The 19,701-nt window shown below is 47.1% G+C and overlaps 1 protein-coding gene across 2 annotated transcripts in view; it reads left to right on the forward strand.

The window, feature by feature from the left end:
* The window catches only part of DIP2B (DIP2 acetate--CoA ligase B (putative)), a 768,291-nt gene that overhangs the window by 699,106 nt on the left and 49,484 nt on the right, over positions 1 to 19,701 (forward strand). For both annotated transcript variants that reach the window (XM_085654541.1, XM_085654539.1), the window contains exon 35: positions 415 to 489. In XM_085654541.1, coding sequence (XP_085510667.1) covers positions 415 to 489 — 75 coding nt within the window. The remainder of the gene's footprint in view (positions 1 to 414; positions 490 to 19,701) is intronic.

Genomic DNA, 19,701 nt, shown 5'->3' on the forward strand with positions numbered 1-19,701 from the left:
ATGTTTTAACAGCACAAGGAATCCCATCCCCAGGCTCTTATATTTCTACACAGGGAAAAGCCCCAAATGGTCTGTGTGTAAAAGTGACAAAAACTGAGGGAAGAATGGGTCAGGGAAGGTGAATTTCTGGTTAATGCAGTCTGAAAACTAAGTTCTACTGATTTTTTTAGTTTATAAATGTGTAGTATGAGGTAAGGGCAATCTCTCTTGTAAGGGCCAAAAATGTCTTAGGCTGGCCTTTTATTAACAATAAGAAGACAGCCATTACTTTTTTTCAAACGTAGTCTGTACTTGACATAAGTCTTTAGAGATTGTATTCCCAACGTAAATGTTTGTATATTTCTGGATACCACAGTCTAAATGCTAACTACTAATTATTACACTTTTTGCTGTCTAATTACGAATTCTGCTTAGATGTTACCTGGAGTTCGAGTAATAATAGTGAATCCAGAGACCAAAGGACCTCTGGGAGATTCGCACCTTGGAGAGGTAAGTTGATCTACATGTTTTTATAGCGACACTAAATATTTTGAAGGGTTACATTAAGCGGGGTTCCACATAGTCTTTTCTTTCTGTAAGTTGTTATTGTGGTTTGGAGAAACGACTCCTGCACTAGCTATGTGACACTACATTACTAGTAGGTCATGAGTAATGACAAATCACGATGGGGTAGGGTGCTACAGACGAACTGCATTTAGTAGGGACCTTTAAAAAACACTCTACAAAATGAATGCATCATTCAAAACGATCAATTTGCAGTTGTTCGTGACATAGGCATGATTTCAGGCGGACCGCGATGAAGTGAAGGTCAGATACACCAAGCGTTTCATCTCTGGCTAAAGTTCTTAGCATCTGACTTGGTCTACTTTTTAGAAGTCAAAATCTTCTACCAAGATCCAAGGCGAAAGCTGATAGGAGGTCCTTAAAGTAGGATAAGTCCTCAAGCTCCAGCTGAAGCTGTTCAATTTGGCAAAAAAAGGTTAGAGTTGGATAACGCTGTGTTTTCTAGCCACCTAGTTTGCTGCACAACTGGGATGGATTTGTTGCCTCAACACAGTCCAAGATTATTCCTTCAGACGTAGTCACTTTTTTCCTTTTAGAATCTCCCTGCGTAGCAAGGCTGGAATCTGTAACTAGGCAAGACTCCTTGAGGGCCAGATATCTTTATTATAGGGTCAATCTACACCTCGTTTCAGCTTGGCAAAAAGCTCAAAGACAGGCAAATGTGCTATTCTTACACCTTGTCCTGGTCTTCCGGCGGAAGATCGTTCTCCCACCTCGCCTCCAAGACCTGGAACACCCTCCCCATCCACCTACGGCAGACCCAAGACCTGCTGACCTTCAGAAGACTCCTCAAGACCTGGCTGTTTGAGCAGTAGCAGCATTCCCCCCCCCCCCCCCCCCACCCCAGCGCCTTGAGACCCTCACGGGTAAGTAGTGCGCTTTACAAATGCTATGATTGATTGATTGATAGATAGATAGATAGAGAGTTCCACCTTTTTCCAACTATTGAAAAAATTGCTCCTGGTCACTTCAGCAGCCGTCGCTTCTTCAGGGCAGATTTGTAGGCAGGTCTCTTTCTTGCTAGGTCTTCTGTACAGTCAATACAGCTGGGCTTTCTTGTAGTAAGGAGTCTTTTTAGCTTTTTTGCCCCTGGAGAAGTTGAACAGGAGATACGCTGCTTACACCTTGGAGAGCAGCTCCAGTTCCTGGGTGTCAGCAGGCATCTAGAGTCCTTGAGTCATTTTTCTTCAAGTGGGCCTTCTTCAGGTGTACTCTTGTGAGGTCTAGACATTTTTGAGAAGACGGTGTGGTACGATGCAAGTCTTCTCCAGTGCACTAGATAGTGATTTTAGAATTCTTTGCACCCAATCCTGTCTAATTTCTTGCTAAACTCATTTTTCAACGCCTCCTCAACTCTTTGCTATAAATATTCCAACAAGTCATAAATCCAAAATGGCTGAACCCTTCTTCCACCAGAAGTGTCTCTGGCTCACCCTGACCCTCTCTTATTTAGCTGAAGTTTCTTCAGTGACTCAGGGTCAAGTACTGGAGCCAAAGAGTCTAGGTAGGTGCTGGGATTGGGAGCAGATCCTGTTAGCCCCATTTATTAAAAGAGGTAGTATGCCCTTTGTTATGACAACTGTACCTGCACCCCTCCCAGATGGCTAATTTGCCAGTTTTTGATCACATCCCTGCCTTCCAGGGCCCAGAGGCCAGCAAGTTGTCCTGTGGAGTGCAGTGTTGTTAACAACAGGCAGAAATGTGAATTTACTTCTGCAGGTGAGATGAGTGGCTGAACTGGTTCTGTCGTGTAGTTTCTATGTACCTATATAGGTTCTGCACGTTTGGATAACATAACTTTGGAACTGGTGGCAGACTGATTCCGTGCAACCCCATCGGATATGTTAGCCTGTCTGTATCAGCTAGCTCACAGTGCCACTAGAATCTCCTTTTATCGGGAAGAGAATAGTTCTTGGCAACCTTCGAACATGACAGCCCTGCCCCTCAGAATCCTGGAAACAATATACTTCCTTTCACTCAGTCACTCATGCTCACTTAGCTTTTTCCAGAGAGATACACAGAATAAACAGGTTGGGCGTTTTCAGTAACAGTTTATTGAACAGCTTTTATTCTAGCTTAGAATAGATGAGCTGCAACAACCATTAGACAGTAGCAGAGATATGATTAGAATCACTACGAAAGTGAAGGGATGATAAAGTTCTACCATCTTACAATAATCATGAATACATTCAAGTATATAAAATACATGATAAAAGGGCGTACTCCTACGATGCCTCCCTAACTAGATGTACCTAAATGTACCTAGCATCAGTTAAGGTGTTATGCCAAGAATTCCTCTAGCATCTAGTCAACCCCATTACCTGAGAATGACAGAATATGGGACCCCGTCCTGGTCTCGAGTTGGAGACCCCGCGAGGGATGTTTACCACTGCGAGCTGGAACATCTGCGTGCAGGAACCTCAGCGTCTCTGGTCAGTGTGTCAGCCTGGAAGTCTCGGTCTCCTCAGTCCTTCTAAGCAAGATGTGATGTATATATACCCATAGGTCTCCCCAGTGGTCCTACCTTGCTGTGTTACTATGTCGGCCTGAAGGATGACGTCGGGCCAGAACTTTATACAGAGAAAATATACAGGAGATGTTAGTCCTGCTGTGCTTCCAAGAAGCCTCATGCATAATGTATGAGATTCGAACTAGGGAAAAACCCGCCTTCTGAATGCAGTGTTGTATCTAGGTAAAAGGTCAGTCCCTAAGAACCGCTATGTATGTAATGTAGGGAAGAATATAGGTGAAAGGTTGCAATGTTACCTGCGCCTATATAGGGTACCTATATGGAATATAATAGTTCTAAGCCAGTTTTGATTGTTTCAGCACAAAATAAATTTTTATAAAGTTTATTTTTGACTAACGTTAGCTAAAATTCTATTTCTATATCTAATTAGATTTTGAAAGCATGACAATTTTGATTCATTTTGCTGGTATTTTCCCATGCAAAGATACAAGATAATTATACCCAAACATGTTCATGGAGCCTATAGTTTTTAGATATTCCTTCACTGTGAGGAAACACTGCATCGAATAAGTAATGTGCCACCTTTTTTACGTATATTAAGCGCCCTGCACTTTAGACATACAAGATCTTAGGTATCACTTATTAATATAATAAGAATAGTTTCTCACGCATGGCAAATGCACTATTCCTTTCTATACATTATTGCAGTGCTTTTCAACTGCTGCCGAGCCAAATCATGTAGTGGTCGTCCTTACTGCTATATGGTTCTGTCATATATTTTGGTGGAGTAAATACACACTGCAGATCACATATGACATTAAACTTCTGATGGATACTCAATCTAACCGCAGATTCCCCCACTTGTGAAATTTCCCTGGCGCCAGACTGGAGCCGAAAAACTCAAAGTAGCGCTCCTTTTCTCCAGAAGGTGGCCCTGTGTAATTGTGTCAATGCCGTTCATGAAGTGACAAATAGAGCCACATTCAAACACCACCCATGTGTGCTGACATCAGTTGCTTTCTTTGTGCTTTCAGTAGCGTATCAAAAACAACGCTACTTCTTTTTTTCACTCTGTGAAGAGATTTTTCTCCTGCATCCCCCGCAGGGGCCGCTCTTTCTCCTACATCACCGCCAAGACCTGAAATGACCTTCCCCTCCATCTCTGAACAGCACCCTCTCTGGAGAACTTCAGAAAGAGACTTAAGACCTGGCTTATCGACTGAGACACGGCACCCTCAGAGCCCAGATACTCTTTGTGGTGACAGTGCTGCACTTTACAAATGATTGATTGGTTGATGCAACTCCTGAGAACTTCGTGGTACAGGTGTCCACCAGCACTGACTGGAGGCCCCTGTCAATCCTTTGGGCCTGAAGGAGCGGAAAAGTACCACAGAAGCACAGCATGGCCTCTCTAAATGCTTTGGCCTTGCAGCAATATCACCAACAGACTCAGGAAATTGGGGAGCATTGGGACTAAGGATGAAATTGGCTCCTAAGTGGAGTGGGAGGGAGGCCTTGAGGCATGATACACTTGAATCCTTCTTTGGAGAATGGGAATGCCAGGACGAGGCCCGAGTCCCACTTGGACTTCTCATTCCCCCCTCATCAGAGAATCCAAATTTATCGAAACCTTTGGCAAACAAATGTTTTCCTCGGTCAGCCTCGCCTTGAGGTTGGTCAGAGCTGAATACTGTGACTAAGGTTACTATGATAGGGCTGCCATGTGCCTCAGTGAGTGCACAGTCTGTGGGGATGTATGAGCATGCGTTTGAATGAATGGGATATATGTGTGTGGGAGACTGAGCCTGTGTCATATGTACTTGTGGCACAGGACATACAACACAAACATACAAGCATTTTGTTTTAAAAGTGCAGAAAAATGCTCTGCAAAAATATTCACAAACAAGATCATTTTTCTGCACTTAAAATTTCTTCCATTTAAAAATGCCTGAATTTTTCAGTTATGAATATGGCAGCGTGTCTACCATCCACTGGGAGCAATATGCCTGCTGTGTTTAATTGTGACACTTTGAAATGGGAGAGAATTCAACTGAAGAGTTAACTTTGTTTATATGCATTACATAAAACAAATCATTTTAATTTTCTCCTGTGTCAAAGTGTATTTACAAACAGCAGGCATATTACTCTCTGTGGCCTCTATACATTGTGCCATATTTATAACAGGCAAAAACAGTCATTTGTTTTAAATGTCAGGAATTTAAAGTGCAGAAACATTCTTCATAAAACATTAGGACTTAATTGGCCTAATTTAAAGTAGAGAAAAACCTAAAGACAATGTTTCATAGAAAAAATGTTTTATTCATTTTAAATTTCTGTATTTTTGAGGTATAAATTTGGCTCTGTGTCTACCAGCCACAAAGAGCAAGATGCCTGCTGTTTGTAAATGTGACACTTTGAAAAGGAAGACAATTAAAATGAAGAGTAAACTTAATCATTAAGTTAACTTTAGTCAAACATCATTTTGAATTTGCCAAATATGTGGACGCTCACTAGTTGGACCTTGCTTTTGTGACAGAAACATTAACGGATCAGTCCTCGGGCCCTATAGTGACCACAGCAGTCCAACCTGGTTACGCTATTCGCAGCAGGATAGGGAGCACAAAATAGGGTTGATAGCGGTCATATACCGCAATATCTTCACTGGTATGTTTACCCCTGCCCCTTCTAATGAGTATAAAGGTGTCCCATTTAATTTTGAGCTAACCAAAACCCAAATCGTTCAATGGGCTTCTTTTGTACCTTCAACCAGTCAGCAAGAATACGGTTTTCTGAAGCTGTTGGTCCCCTCTTGGAGTCCTCTTTGTCCAGATCAGATTTTACACTACTAGGTGATTTAAATTTTCACCTAGAGAATCATAGGGACCCCAATACAGAAACACTAAAAGATACCCTATTGGGGTTTGGCCTGCAACAACGAGTGGGTGGCCCTACGCATGCAGCAGGCATACTCTAGACAGCGCATTTTCAAACTGCCTGGCTATCTCAAACCATGCAATGTTTCCCTTAATGTTGTCAGACCATAGTGTACTCAGTTGGGAGATTACACTGTTAATCAAAAGTCCGCTTACAGAGGTCTCAGTAATAACTACTTCATCCCGCCTGCCATTTGTTCTGGCCAATTCTCACACAGGAGACTAAAAACATTGATCTAAGGGTGTCTAATTACTCAGCATGGCCTAATGCCGCAGCAGACCAACTGGCCCCTGTTAAATGTAAAACATCTAAAAAAAACATCCAAGCCCACTGGTTTGGAGAAACGCTTCGTGTCGCCAAGCAGGGATGTCGCAGATAAGAATGTATGTGGAGGAAACCCTACAATTCAACAGAAAACAAAAAATATAAATCCTTGCTCGTATAATATAACAAGCATTTGCAATGCAACAGGTCTCACATTTACGCACGTTTGAGCTATTGGCATTGTAAATGGTAATGCTTTTTATTTATGGTTTGGTTTTTGGAACATAAATAAAAGGAATTGTTATTTACAGTGCCAATAGCTTAAACTCGCGTATATGCAAGACCTGTTGCATTGCAAATGCTTGCTTTCCATTTGATCCTGGGCAAGTCGGTTTATATATGTCAAGGTATACAACTCTTTAAGTATGATGTATAAATCACTATAAGTGTGATATATGAGCCAATGTGCTCGATTTAGAGAGGGTGGTCACAGGACCTACTCCAGAAATGCGTTTCTACAAGCCCATGGCTCCATTGTGCGATATGTGCACATATCCATATGTCCTCATTGTGCATACAGACTCAAGGCTCCAGAGTGCTTGATGTGCCCATACAGGCTCGTGGCTCCAGAGTGCGAGATATGCCCATGCAGGCTCGTGGCTCCAGGGTGCAAGATATGCCCATACAGGCTGCTGGATCCAGGGTGCGAGATATGACCATTCAGGCTCGTGGCTCCAGGGTGCGATATATGCCCATACAGGCTAGTGGCTCCAGGGTGCGAGATATGCCGATGCAGGCGTGTGGCTCCAGGGTTCAAGATGAGCCCATACAGGCTCATTGCTCCAGGGTGCAAGATATGCCAATACAGGCTCATGGTCCAGGGTGCGATATGAGCACATATCCCTATGTCCTCAGCGTGCAACGGGTATGCATACCGGCTCATGGCTCCCGGGTGCGAGATATGCCCATACAGGCTAGTGGCTCCAGGGTGCGAGATATGCCTATACATGCTCATGGCTCCAGGGTGCGTGATATGCCAATGCAGGTTTGTGGCTCCAGGTTGCGAGATATGCCCATACAGGCTTGTGATTCCAGGGTGCGAAATATGCCCATACAGGCTCATGGCTCTAGGGTGCAAGATATGACCATACAGGCGCAAAGGTGCGAGATATGCCCAATCTGATAGACATCTAGCCGCAGATTCCTTAAATAGAATATCTCCCCAGGTGTCAGACTGGATCTGGAAAATCTTTTTTCCCCAGCAATACCTCTGCACGCTGGGAGGCGGTGGCACTCTGCTCCGTCCCGACGTCGTCCACGGAAGTGACGTCAAAAGCGCCATATAAGCCCCTCCCGGCGTGCTGACATCAGTTTTCTTCTTTTCCGCGTCCTGACGCAGATCCAGCAAAGTAATACCACGGGCCTGGTTTTGTTACTAACAGGCCTTTTCGACGCCTTTGCGTCCAGGAACAGTGTGTTCAATGCCCCTTGCGGGCTTCAAACCGTGCCGGTCCTGCTCGCGACACATGTCAGCGACGGACCCTCACGACTTCTGTATGTGGTGCTTGGTAGAGCACCATGACTCCTTGGAGTGCGCCGCCTGCTGCAGCCGCAATCCCTGCGGGACCGCCGCGTGAAGCTGCTGTCTGCCCGGATGTCCCGAACGGACCCCTTGCGACGCTGGTCTCCTTCTCCGGTGGAGTCGTCCACGTGGGTCATCCGCCTACCTCAGGTAAGCATTTAACCCCGTGCCCCAAACCCCCCTCCCTGGCGCACCTCCGGGCCCCACAGGGGGGCTAGGGACTCAGGTTGGGACACCGCTGGCGGGTTTACCCTCGGCTCCAACCGAGTGCCCTGACACCAGAGTCGCCGCAACGTCGGGACACGGCGCGGAGGGGTATCCCACGATATCTAGCCCTTCCATAGCGCTGTCGCACAGCCTTCGGACGCTTCCTGCGTCATCGCTGAAGGTGGCTGCGGCGCGGTGCACGACACCGCTTCGGTGTACTCTCTCCCGCAGGTTTCCACCTCAGGGAATGTTGAGTCAACGCTGTATATGTATCTTCCTCGGTTTTAATCTTCGTGGAGAATTTTTGGTTTTGTGACGGTGCCGTCCCTTTCTTCTGTTACCCGTTGTGGGCTGAAGATGTTCTGAGTTGTGTGGCTGCTCAGCCGTGTTGTTTACTTATTCTGGTACAGCTGGTTGAGCTGTGTTTGCCTTTCTTTTGAACCTCTGCCTACGAGCTTGTCTCAAGAGGGACCCTTCTTTTGTAGGGTTGTGCCTTGCCCTATATGGGGTATTTGTTGGCAATCATATTGCTACTCTTTCTTGTCCAGGAACTTTTGACGCAAGCGGACTCTTCCTACTGTTGTAGGATGTCTCCTCTGGTGAGATCCATAGGCTTGGTTTCGCTCCAAGGGTTACCATTGGTAGTCTACGGTTGGTCCGTAATACATCCCCGCATCCGTAGGGGGTTTTGTCACCCTGGCGTGTTCCTACAACCTTGCTGTGCACGTCTTGCCTGTTTATCGGTGGACATGCACCCCTGGGGGGGTGGGGGGGGTCCGGTCTTCCCTGGCATGGTCTCTGGTTCCTTGCTTCTTGCGGGACATGGGGTCCGGTTTGTCCCTTCTTGTCCTGTGCATAGTCCTAGTTCTCAAGGAGTGGCTCTGGTCTATGCCTTTCTGCCACTGGATCTGTGCTCCACCCCTGATGTTTTTCTGGGTGTGAGCTCCTACTCCCATTCTGGCACAGGTGCTTCTTTAGGTAGCATTACTGTGTGTGGATTCTTCTCGAAGTTCTCCATTTTGGTAGACGGTGTCGGTGTTTGGCGGTGTAGGCTTTTGGCGCCAGGCTTCTGTCTGCCTTCTTTCCATCCTTTATGGGCAGTCTTCTGGTCCATGTTTCCGCTGTCTCACAGGAGACCAGGATTCTTCCCCCTCGGGGACCTGTTATTTTTTCTGCATTCTTAACTGTTATGCAGCACACTGGTGCCGTGGTACCGCTTGCATGGCTCCCCTATTTAGGATTAGTCACTCTGCGTTCGTGTGTCGACATTCCTGTCTCTTTGTGGGTATATCGTGGATTCTACACGCCACTGGGGTGCTCGCATGTTAAGTCTTTTTGCCTTCCAGTGTCAGACATTCTTGCTTACTCTTTCCTTCGGGATAGTGTCCTCTATGTGTTCATAGCCTTGCAGGTTATCCACTCACAGTGGTGCCTTTACCGTGTTTGGCTGCATGCCTACCTCCAGAGCTTTGCTCAATGGTGGCTCCTCTGGGCTCGGCCCTGCCACTGTTCACATGTCCTAGGCAGTAGCCATTAATGTGTTTTTTTCATACACCCACGGGCCTCCTGCTGCGGCTCCTGTTCTGGGGTGGACAGTCTTCCAACTGTCCCCTGTTTCTTGTAGCTTCCACTGTGGTGTCGGTTCAGGCGGTATGCTCTACCGTTGTCATGTTGTTTTGACCCTTGGAACTTCGTTTCTCTTAGATGATGGGGACCGATGCTCGGATCCTTCTTGAAGGTCTTGCTGTATTGATTCCTACGTTGGCACGGAACTTTCTAGTTCTGTTTTCCTTTCGTCTGGGCGACAGAGGTATCACACCGTCCCTTGTCGGATTTGGTGTCTTTACCATCCCTTGTTCATACTCCTTAAGGTGGATCATGGGTCTGATGCCCGTTGTCCTGGCATTGTGGTTTCCACCGTTTTTCACCAGCAGTTGGTGAATATGTTCTCCTGGAACTTGGTGGTTGTTTCGCAGACCCTCCTCCTATGGGATATGGCTTTGGTATCTATTCTAAGTTAAGGAATCTGCGGCTAGATGTCTTTATCAGATTGAGGAGTTACTTACCTTCGGTAATGATATATCTGGTAGAGACACAGTCTAGCCGCAGATTCCTTAATGCCCGCCCATCCTCCCCACTCTGCGAAGACCTTTTCATATGGTGTCTTTTCACCTAGCCTCCCTCTTTCTGGTGGCCTTGGTCTTCCAGAGAAGTGCTCTCGCACCTCACTCTGGGGTAGGGTGTGTTGTTCTGCGTGGGGCCCTTCGGCCTCCTCTCCATCCTAGTATTTGGTTGGTGGCGTGTTATCGCGCCTTCCTTTGGAGCTAGTGGTGCTGTTCGCCTTTCAAGCCCTTTGGCTATCCGCTCCGTCCACTTTTTTTAGGTGGTTAAGATCTCTGCTTTCCACTGTCTTCTCATGTTGCTCCACCAGTGTTCCTCATGCGTGGATTTCTTTTGTTTGAATTCCCTCCCACCGCCCACGCCTGTGCTTCCTTCTTTCTATGCGATACCAAAGGGAGTGATGGATGGAGCGTTTGAGCAAATCAAACACTCACCCCCAGTCAACTGATCTGGGTTTAATCCATCATCATTCTTTAGCTCACTCCACCACCCCAGTTCAGACATGGCCATATGCAAATCAGTCTGACCCTGTGCCTCATGGGAACAGTCCAGCCCGAACTGCCAAGCCATGCCTTCCCTGGACCGGAAACGAGCATCCCGGGACCGGTTTCGGGTTCATAACCCTCATCAGCCAGGTGTGAGAAAGTGCCATCTTTCTTGCATGGTATGCCCCCACTTTTTGCTGAATGTACTTTGACTGAGTGTGCCCTGGACTCGTGCCACTCAGGTGCCCAGGGCCTATGTTCCTTCCCTAAAAACCTCAAACCCAAATTGGCAAACCCTGGCCACATGTCAGCCCCTGGTAAATGGTACCCTAGGTACCCAGGGCCTTGTGACCAGGGAAGGCCTCTAAGGGCTGCAGCACTTATTGTGCCACCCTTGGAGGTCCTGTACCCTAACACAAATACACTTCCCTTGCAGGCTGAGTGTCTGGGTACAAGACAAAACAACGAGTCGACATGGCACACATCCCTGTGTGCCATGCCCACAACCTACACTGCCCTGGCATACATCAGCCACCCCTCTAGCTGGGTGCCCTATGCCAGTGGTGTGGGCACAGGAGCATGAGCCCTGTGCCCCTACAGTACCCATGTCCATTCCTGGGCACTGTAAGTGCAGTGCTGCCATTTAAGAGTACATGGTGCTGAGAGCTCGTCAAACACGAACTCCACAGCACCATAATGGCAACACTGAAGACTGAGAAGTTTGGTATCAAACTTCTCAGCACAGTAAACCCGCACTGATGCCAGTGTGGGATTTAATGTACAAAGCACTACAGAGGGCATCTTAGAGATGCCCCCTGAAACCTAACCTACAATCCACGTCTGGTCTAGGAGGCTGCCTAGCCTGCCACACCGCAGACATGTTGCTGGACCCCTGGGTGAAGAGCCCTCGCTCTCCTGGGCCTGCAACAATGCACATCCTGGGCGAGGTGCTAGGTCTCCTCCCCCAGGATGGACAGGGGGAAGCTTCAAAGGCATGCCGAGTCTGTGAGCTTCTCCAAGCCACTTGCTGTACCCAGCAAACTGGACCCCACCGGTTCTAACCCCCACTCTGGTGGGAAGACTGGCCAGAAACCCCAAATAAGGACAGGGGATGTGCCAGCCTGCCAACCCCACCCCTCAGGTGGGGGAGGCGAGGTGAAGCACATCTCCGGTCGCTCGCCATCTTGAAGTTGGGAGGCCCTGCCCAATCAGGACTAGGCTACTGCTCCCCTCCCACAGGAGAGTGGCAGGATAGGGGTGTACCCTCCCCAGGGCAGGGACCCATTGGTCCCTGCTCTTTACCTACCTGTAACGCCCCTAAATCTAGTATTTAGAGGCACCCTGAACCTTCCTTCTTCAGGTTCTGAAAAAGCAAAGAAGAGCAAGAAGAAAGAAGACCTGCCGTGCAGCTGCAAAGAAGAGGAAGACACCAACTGCTTTGGCCCCAGCCCTACCGGCCTGTCGACCCTCGAACCTGCTCCTGCTACATCCCGGCGCCTCTTGTGGCCAGCAACCTCACAAACCCTGGAGGACCTAGCTACCTTGTGACTCTGAGCATCTGGGACTCCCATGAGCAGTGGCTCTGCTCAAAGCAAGTTCTAACCCCTGGCATGAGCCCGGAACCGCAAACCCTGCACACTCTGCACCCGCCAAGCCTGGCCTGTGCCGGAGTGAACCAAGACCCCGAGGACGTCCCCCCCCCCCCCCCCAGCGACTGTGACCCCAAATCCGGCACCCAAGGACTCACCTCGACGCTCCTGACGACGCCTGCAGCCTCAGAACCAGGTACCCCCCAACCGCGATCAACAGAGGGTAAGATTTCCCGACATCAAAAGGCACCCCTGCACCCTGCGGCCCCCAATGCCCAACTCCTGGATACCTACCTATCCTCCAACTACCCAACTTAGCTCTCGAAGTGGTGGTGGCACCTGAAGAATCTTCGTCCCGAGCTTGCAGCCTTTGTTCATCCTGGAGCGTTCCCATTGAAATCCATTGAGCGCCCGAAGGCTCAAAAACACCCTGCACCCAGCCGCCCGAGTGTAACCTCTACTCATACCCACTTCCCCATTTGCCCTGAGCAAGTGACCAGGAGCTCAGCTCCCACAGCCGCGTGGCCTGCTAGTCAGCAGCCACCAACCAAGGCCCCCCTGCCTCCCATAGGATAACATTGGGCCTAACTCACTCTGCACCCGGCTGCCCCTGTGCCGCTGAGGGTGTATGAACTGTACTTACCTGACCCTGGGAGACCCCTGAGTCTGTGCCCAGAACCTTAACTCTGCCAGTCGAGTACTTACCCAAAAGCCGATAACCCAATTTTCCTCCATAGGGTAACATTGACTGGTTTCTTCTGAAATTTCTTCTAAGTGTGAAGTTTCCAAAACTTAAAATATTCACCTAAAATCAACCGAGTAACGAAAACGAAAACACTCACCTGCTATTAGGAGAGATCCCAGTGCTGGATCTTGGTGCCCAGCACTGAACCTGAAAAGTACTCACAACCGTACTTACCATTAACCCAATTTTCTTCCATAGGAAATCATTGACTGTTTTTCTGTGAAATTTCTTCTAATTGTCGATTTTTGCAAACTACAAATATTCTCTAAAAATCGTTCCAACTGTGAAAACGTAATTGCTTACCTGTTTTAGATAGAGGTCCCAGTACTGAGCCTAGGAGCCCAGTACTGGATTACAAAAGTAACGAGAACATACTATACCTGTAACTTGAATTTCCTCACATAGGGAATCATTGACTGTTTTTCTATGAAATTTCTTCTAAGTGTCAACTTTTAAAATAGCAAAATATTGCCTAAAAATCACAACAGTAACTAAATCGACTTTACTCACTTGTTTCCAAGAACTGTCCCAGGACTGAATCTAGGATCCAGTCCTGGAGTTACAAAAATAATCCTGAAAGTAATCTATTGCAAATAACTTAAAATTCCCATTGAGCTCAATGTACTATTGTGTTTGAAATTGTGTTGCCTATTGCAACAACCTGTAACTATTACCCACAAAAGTCAATTGCATATTGCAAAAGTATATAACTAAAGCATCTCATTCTGAGAAAGTATATTTTAATACCTATTGTTGGTTTTAAAATAAAACAACCATATATTTTGTATAAAAACCATTGGCCTAGAGTTCAGTTCTTGAGTATGTGAGACCATTTGCTGACTGTGTACAACAAATGCTTTACACTGTCCTCTGATACTGCCTAACTGCTCGACCAAGCTACCACTTTAGATAGTAAGGTTATATCTAACTTTAACCTCTGCCAAACCTCTGGGGACTGTGGACTCTGTACACACTGTACCTATTTGGGAACAGTATATACAGAGCCACTTTCTCACACCAGGCTATCTTGAATCCAGTGGCAAAGTGAGCAAGGGACCCACGTCTGGGCATGCCCTGCCAACTTAGGGTGAACAAAGCGATACCAAAAGGGATGATGGACGGAGCGTTTGAGCAAATCAAACACTCCCCCCCCCCCCCCCCCCCCCCCCAATCAACTGAACGGGGTTTAATCCATCATCATTCTTTAGCTCACTCCACCACCCCAGTTTAAACCTGGCCATATGCAAATAAGTCTCACCCTGTGCCTCATGGGAACAGTCCAGCCCGAACTGCCAAGCCATGCCTTCCCTGGACCGGAAACAAGCATCCTGGGGCCGGTTTTGCGTTCATAACCCTCATCAGCCAGGCTATCTTGAATCCAGTGGCATAGTGAGCAAGGGACCCACGTCCGGGCATACCCTGCCAACTTAGGGCGAACAAAGCGATACCAGAGGGGATGATGGACGGAGCATTTGAGCAAATCAAACACTCACCCCCAGTCAACTGATCTGCGTTTAATCCATCATCATTCTTTAGCTCACTCCACCACCCCAGTTCAGTCCTTCTTTCTATGGCAGTCGGTTGGGTTCTCTTTGGTGCTACACTCCTTCGATCACTGGAGGGTGTGTGTAGTGAACATTCTGGTGGTCGTTCACTTCTAGTCACTTGTCTGGCAACATGTTCCTTCAATATTGTGGTTCTTTTAACCTCCCTCTCGTGGTGACAAGCTGTGTTTGCCTTTTCGTGTCTTTTGTGCCGCAGCCATAACCCCCTCGAAGTGGGGAACAGCTTGGCGCTTTGTTCGGCCCTTGCTTGCAGCACGGGCTCTGTGCGCTCCCTCCAGTCCTTCCTGGTACTGGGTGCTTTTTCAAATTACTTTTGTTTATCAATATAAATTATTTTTTATACTTTTTTTTTAACACACACTGTTCCTATGCTATCGCAGTTTTTGTCATGGCTCCGTGTTGTGGCGCGGAAAAGTTTCCTGTAGAAAACTAACGTCAGCACGCCGGGAGGGTCTTATATGGATCCATTGACGTCACTTCCGTGGACAACGTCAGGATGGAGCCCAGCGGTGCTGCCTCCCGGCTTGCAGAGGTATTGCTGGGGAAAAAAATAAATCCGGATCCAGTCTGACATCTGGGGAGATATTCTAAGTTGAGGAATCTGCGGCTAGACTGTGTCTCTACCAGATATATCGTTACCGAAGGTAAGTAACTCTTCCTACAGGCTTGTGGCTCCAGGGTGGGAGATATGACCATTCAGGCCCATGGATCAAGGGTGCAAGATATGCCCATAAAGGCTAGTGGCTCCAGGGTGGGAGATATGACCATACCGGCTCATGGATCCAAGGTGCAAGATATGCCCATACAGGTTCATGGTTCCAGGGTGCGAGATGTGCTCATACATGCTAGTGGCTCCAGGGTGGGAGATATGCCCATACAGTCTTGTGGCTCCAGGGAGAGAGATATGCCCATACAGGCTCCTGACTCCAGGGAGTGATATGTGCACATATCCTTGTGTCCTCACTGTCGTTACAGGCTTGTAGCTCCAGAGTGCGAGTTGTGCCCATACAGGCTAATGGCTCCAGGGTGCGATATGTGCACATATCCTTATGTCCTCAGCGTGCAACAGGTGTGCATACCGGCTTATGGCTCCAGAGTGCGAGATATGCCCATACAGGCAAGTGGAGCCAGGGTGTGAGATATGCTCATAAAGGCTCATGGCTCCAGGTGTGATATATGCCCATACGGACTCATGGACCAGGGCGCAAGATATGCCCATACAGGCTCATGGCTCCAAGGTGCGAGATGTGAACATACAAGTTCGGAGCTCCCCAGTGTGATATGTGTACGTACAGATTTATGGGTCCATAGTGCGTTATGTACACATCTAATATCTCTCAAGTGTGCAAAGTGTGTGCATACAGGCTCATAACTCCAGAGTGTGATATGTGCACATATAGGCTCGTTGCTCCAGAGTGTGATATGTGCACATACAGGCACGGTGCTCCAGAGTGTGATATGTGCACATACAGACTCAGGGCTCCAGAGTGCTACAGGTGAGCGTACAGACTCGGGGCATCCGAGCGGAGTGGGTATGTACAAAGTGTCACTGGTGCAGACGCACTGGGCGCTGACCTTGGGAGAGGGCGCTGAGCTCAGGTTGAGGGTGCTGTGCTAAGCAATAAATCACAATTTGAAAACACCTACTGCAGAGTTCCTTGTACATACAGCTTTCAGGCAGCAATAAAAATGTCATGATAACTCTTGTGATTAATGTTCCTGTTAGAGAGAAGGATTGGGAGTTAAGTCGTGAATGATAAAGTAGCACAGTGGGTTAGTATGCCTGCTGTAAAGAGCACATACCGCTCAGATCACAGATCCGTTTTTATTCAGATAGCTCAGTGGATTACTGCTTTTGTCACAGAGATCCTTTTGTTACCGCACTTCATAAGAAACAATCCTAACATAGAACAGTGACTGTTAGAACTGTCCTCAAAGAGCTCCATACAAACTGCAATAAATAGGACGTTTTTTCCCCAGTATTTCATTATCTCTTCCTAATGTTGCTGAAAGGAGTTTGTTTGGTTAGATATACATTCTTATTAGTAAAGCTAGCGTTTACCAGTGCTTTAAAACAAATTAAATGTATGTAAGAGAGGGGCTATGGAGAGACGAGGGGCACTTTTGCCGGGTGAACAAATCCTAGCAGGGGTTATGGGGGAGGGGGGTGTGGGGGGGGGTCATAGCGGATTGTCACACTAGCGCGGGCCCTGCCCTTCATCAGCGCCCTATCCAAAGGAATGCATGATTCACTCCCACAGGGTCAAGCAAAACAATGCGCCGAATGTTAACCCCTTCCACACCCAGGGGATGAGAGATTATGAAACAAACACCGGCCGGTAAGTAACCATTAGACAAGGCTGCAGCCTGAGGTATGAACTATTAAGGCAGGTGCGAAGCGATGCCCATCCTCGTCCACTTGAACTCCTACCCCCGACCCTTGAATTAATGGACTGCAGCTTTGGGTTGGAATCTGCTCGAAGAGCTGCTTTCATGTCTACGGTGTTGACTCGGGTGATGAGCGCGTGGCTGTATCCATGGAGTTTGGGGTTTGGGACATTTTGGCGTCATTACGGTAAGGAGGGCAGGAATTAATTCTATAGGAACATCGGATTGTAAATCCTGGCCGGGTGTGTCCTGTTTCCATTCAGATTCTTAACACGCTGTGTCCTGGCTTGCAGCCGACCTCCTGTGACCTGTCAGAGGGGGGCACGGACTAAGGGGCAGAGGGCAAGATGGCGGCAGTGGCATGGCGCCCGTCTCTGCTAAATGTCCAGATTCCAACATAAACCGCAGTCACTGCCAGCGCTATATCTGTAAAATAAACGTGTCTCACTTACACGGATGTTATTCTTAAACGTGTAAAGGTGTACCACTTTTTCAAAACAGATGGCCCCAGCACGCCGCTCCGTAAACATTGTAACTCACAGCCTGAAAGAGGGGGTAGAGACCCTGCGTGGGAGACAAGCGCGCACACGCTAATAAACACATGGCCCCTGCGTGCCGCTGCTGGCTCCCGAGAGCAAAACACTCTGGGAGTAAACATTTCCCAAGAAGCAGGGACCTCCACACGCCTTTGGCCAATTGCATACTAAAGCCAGACGCAAAGACCAATGGCGTGTAAGCACCACAGGCACGAGCTTCTACAGAAGCAAAAGTCATTCTAAGACGTCGATTTCCTATGCAGTGCATGCGCACCGCCATAAGCTCGACCTAATAAACTAATTCTTAATGAAAAATCTGTCTTCTACGTTTTGGGGCAGGTGCATCATTGGATTTTGCGATCGCAAACAGTGCGATTTGCAAAAATCAGCCATTTGCAATCGCAAGAAAGTCTCTGGGATGCGCAATTTCGGTAATTGCAATTTTTTACGATTTCCCAAATTGCAATTAACGTATCACAATTTGCGATTCCTTAAATGAAATGTTAGAAGCACTTTGAAATAGCGATTTTGCTATTTGGGGCCGCAAATTACCGAAAAATAAATGGTAGGTAATTTGCAAAAACTTTGAAAAATGCACTAAAGTGCATTTTTTTAAGTTTCATGTTACACACGCATGTGTGTGCGCAACATGGGTGCATAGTACAATTTCAGGGGTGCAACAGGGTGTCCTTTTGACACCCTTGAAATTGCATGCGCAATTTGCGAGTACCTATTAGCACTCACAAATTGCTCATGCAATTTCCCATTCATTCCTATTGGCCTGTAGGCCCATAAGAATGAATGGGAAGCCATTCCTTAATTACGACTCGCAATTTGCAAGTCGCAATTAAGGAATGTTTAGGAATTGCTATTTTTATAGCGATTCCTACATGCATAGGCGTTTGGGAGTCCTTAATTGCGATTCCTTAATAATCGCAATTAAGGACTCGCAACAGCCTTCCTTGATGCATGTGCCCCTAAATCTATAGAATCTGCCTGTTGCTGTAACACAGCCTTGTTTCAAGCTGTCGCCAAACTCTCCTCCACCGCCAATAAGAACTCGGAAGGATATAATCAGGACTTCTGTGACTCTTTATCAAAGTTCTTTCAGAACAAAGTTGAGATCATCTTTAATAGATTCTCTTCTAATGTATCCATGCATGGGTTCACTAGGGACCACCACCCCTGAAATAAAAATAAGATCTCTCACGGAATTTGAATCTCTTTCTGAGGCGCAAGTTAAACAAACCATTCTCACCACCAAGTCAAGCTCCCCCTTTGATCCCTGCTTTCCTACGATTATGCAGCTTGTACCAGACTTAGTGGCTCCTCAACTTATGAAAATCTTTAACGCTATGTTTTGGACAGGTTTTTTTTCCGTTGTGTGGAAATCTGCATCGATTTGCCGTTGCTAAAGAAACCCAATTTGAACATCCTTGATCCTAATAGCTGCAGACCTATCTCTAGGCTTTCTTTGCCGGCCAAGCTGATTGAGAAGGCAATGAACTCTGTAAGCTATCTTCCTGGATAATAATCATCTGCTGGATGATTCCCAATTCGGTTTTTGCAAAGGGCATTCTGTGGAGTCAGCCCTTATTAAGGCCACTAAGATGATCAGGGCAATAGAAGATAAGGGCGGCAACGCAGCCCTCATCTTATTCAACTTTTCTGCAGCATTCGACAAAGTCAGTCATGAAATCTTGATTGACTGGTTACAAGGCTTGGGAATAGATGGTGTGGCTCTATCTTTCTTGTCATCTTTTCTGACAGATCGAGTTCAATTGGTGCCCCTGGAGGAATTTACATCAGAACCCTTTTCTTTACCATGCAGGGTCCCTCAAGGCTCATCATTAAGCCCAACTCTTTTCTATGTCACGTCACTAGCAGCTTTTGTGAAATTCTTTCAGTTGTCACTGGTATCATACATTGATGGCACCCAGACTGTGTTTCACTTTCCAGCAAGGGCCTAGATCTGAATAACACTTTTAAAAACTGTATGAAGTCAGTGAGCTTGTGGATGGATAACAACTGTCTAAAGTTAAACTTCACAAAAACAGACGTTATTCTATTCGGAAACAGCTCCTCTTTCTGGACTCCCTTATGGTGGCCCGAAGAGCTAGAACCGCTCCCATTACCAGTATAAATGTAAGAAATCTAGGTATAATGATTAATGACAGACTCACCTATAAGGAACAAGTAAAATAAGGTGATCTCCACCTCCTATACGCTTCACATTATTAGGAAAATAGCA

This window comes from Triturus cristatus, chromosome 4_1, assembly GCF_964204655.1.
Source record: "Triturus cristatus chromosome 4_1, aTriCri1.1, whole genome shotgun sequence".
In the NCBI taxonomy this organism is placed as follows: domain Eukaryota; kingdom Metazoa; phylum Chordata; class Amphibia; order Caudata; family Salamandridae; genus Triturus; species Triturus cristatus.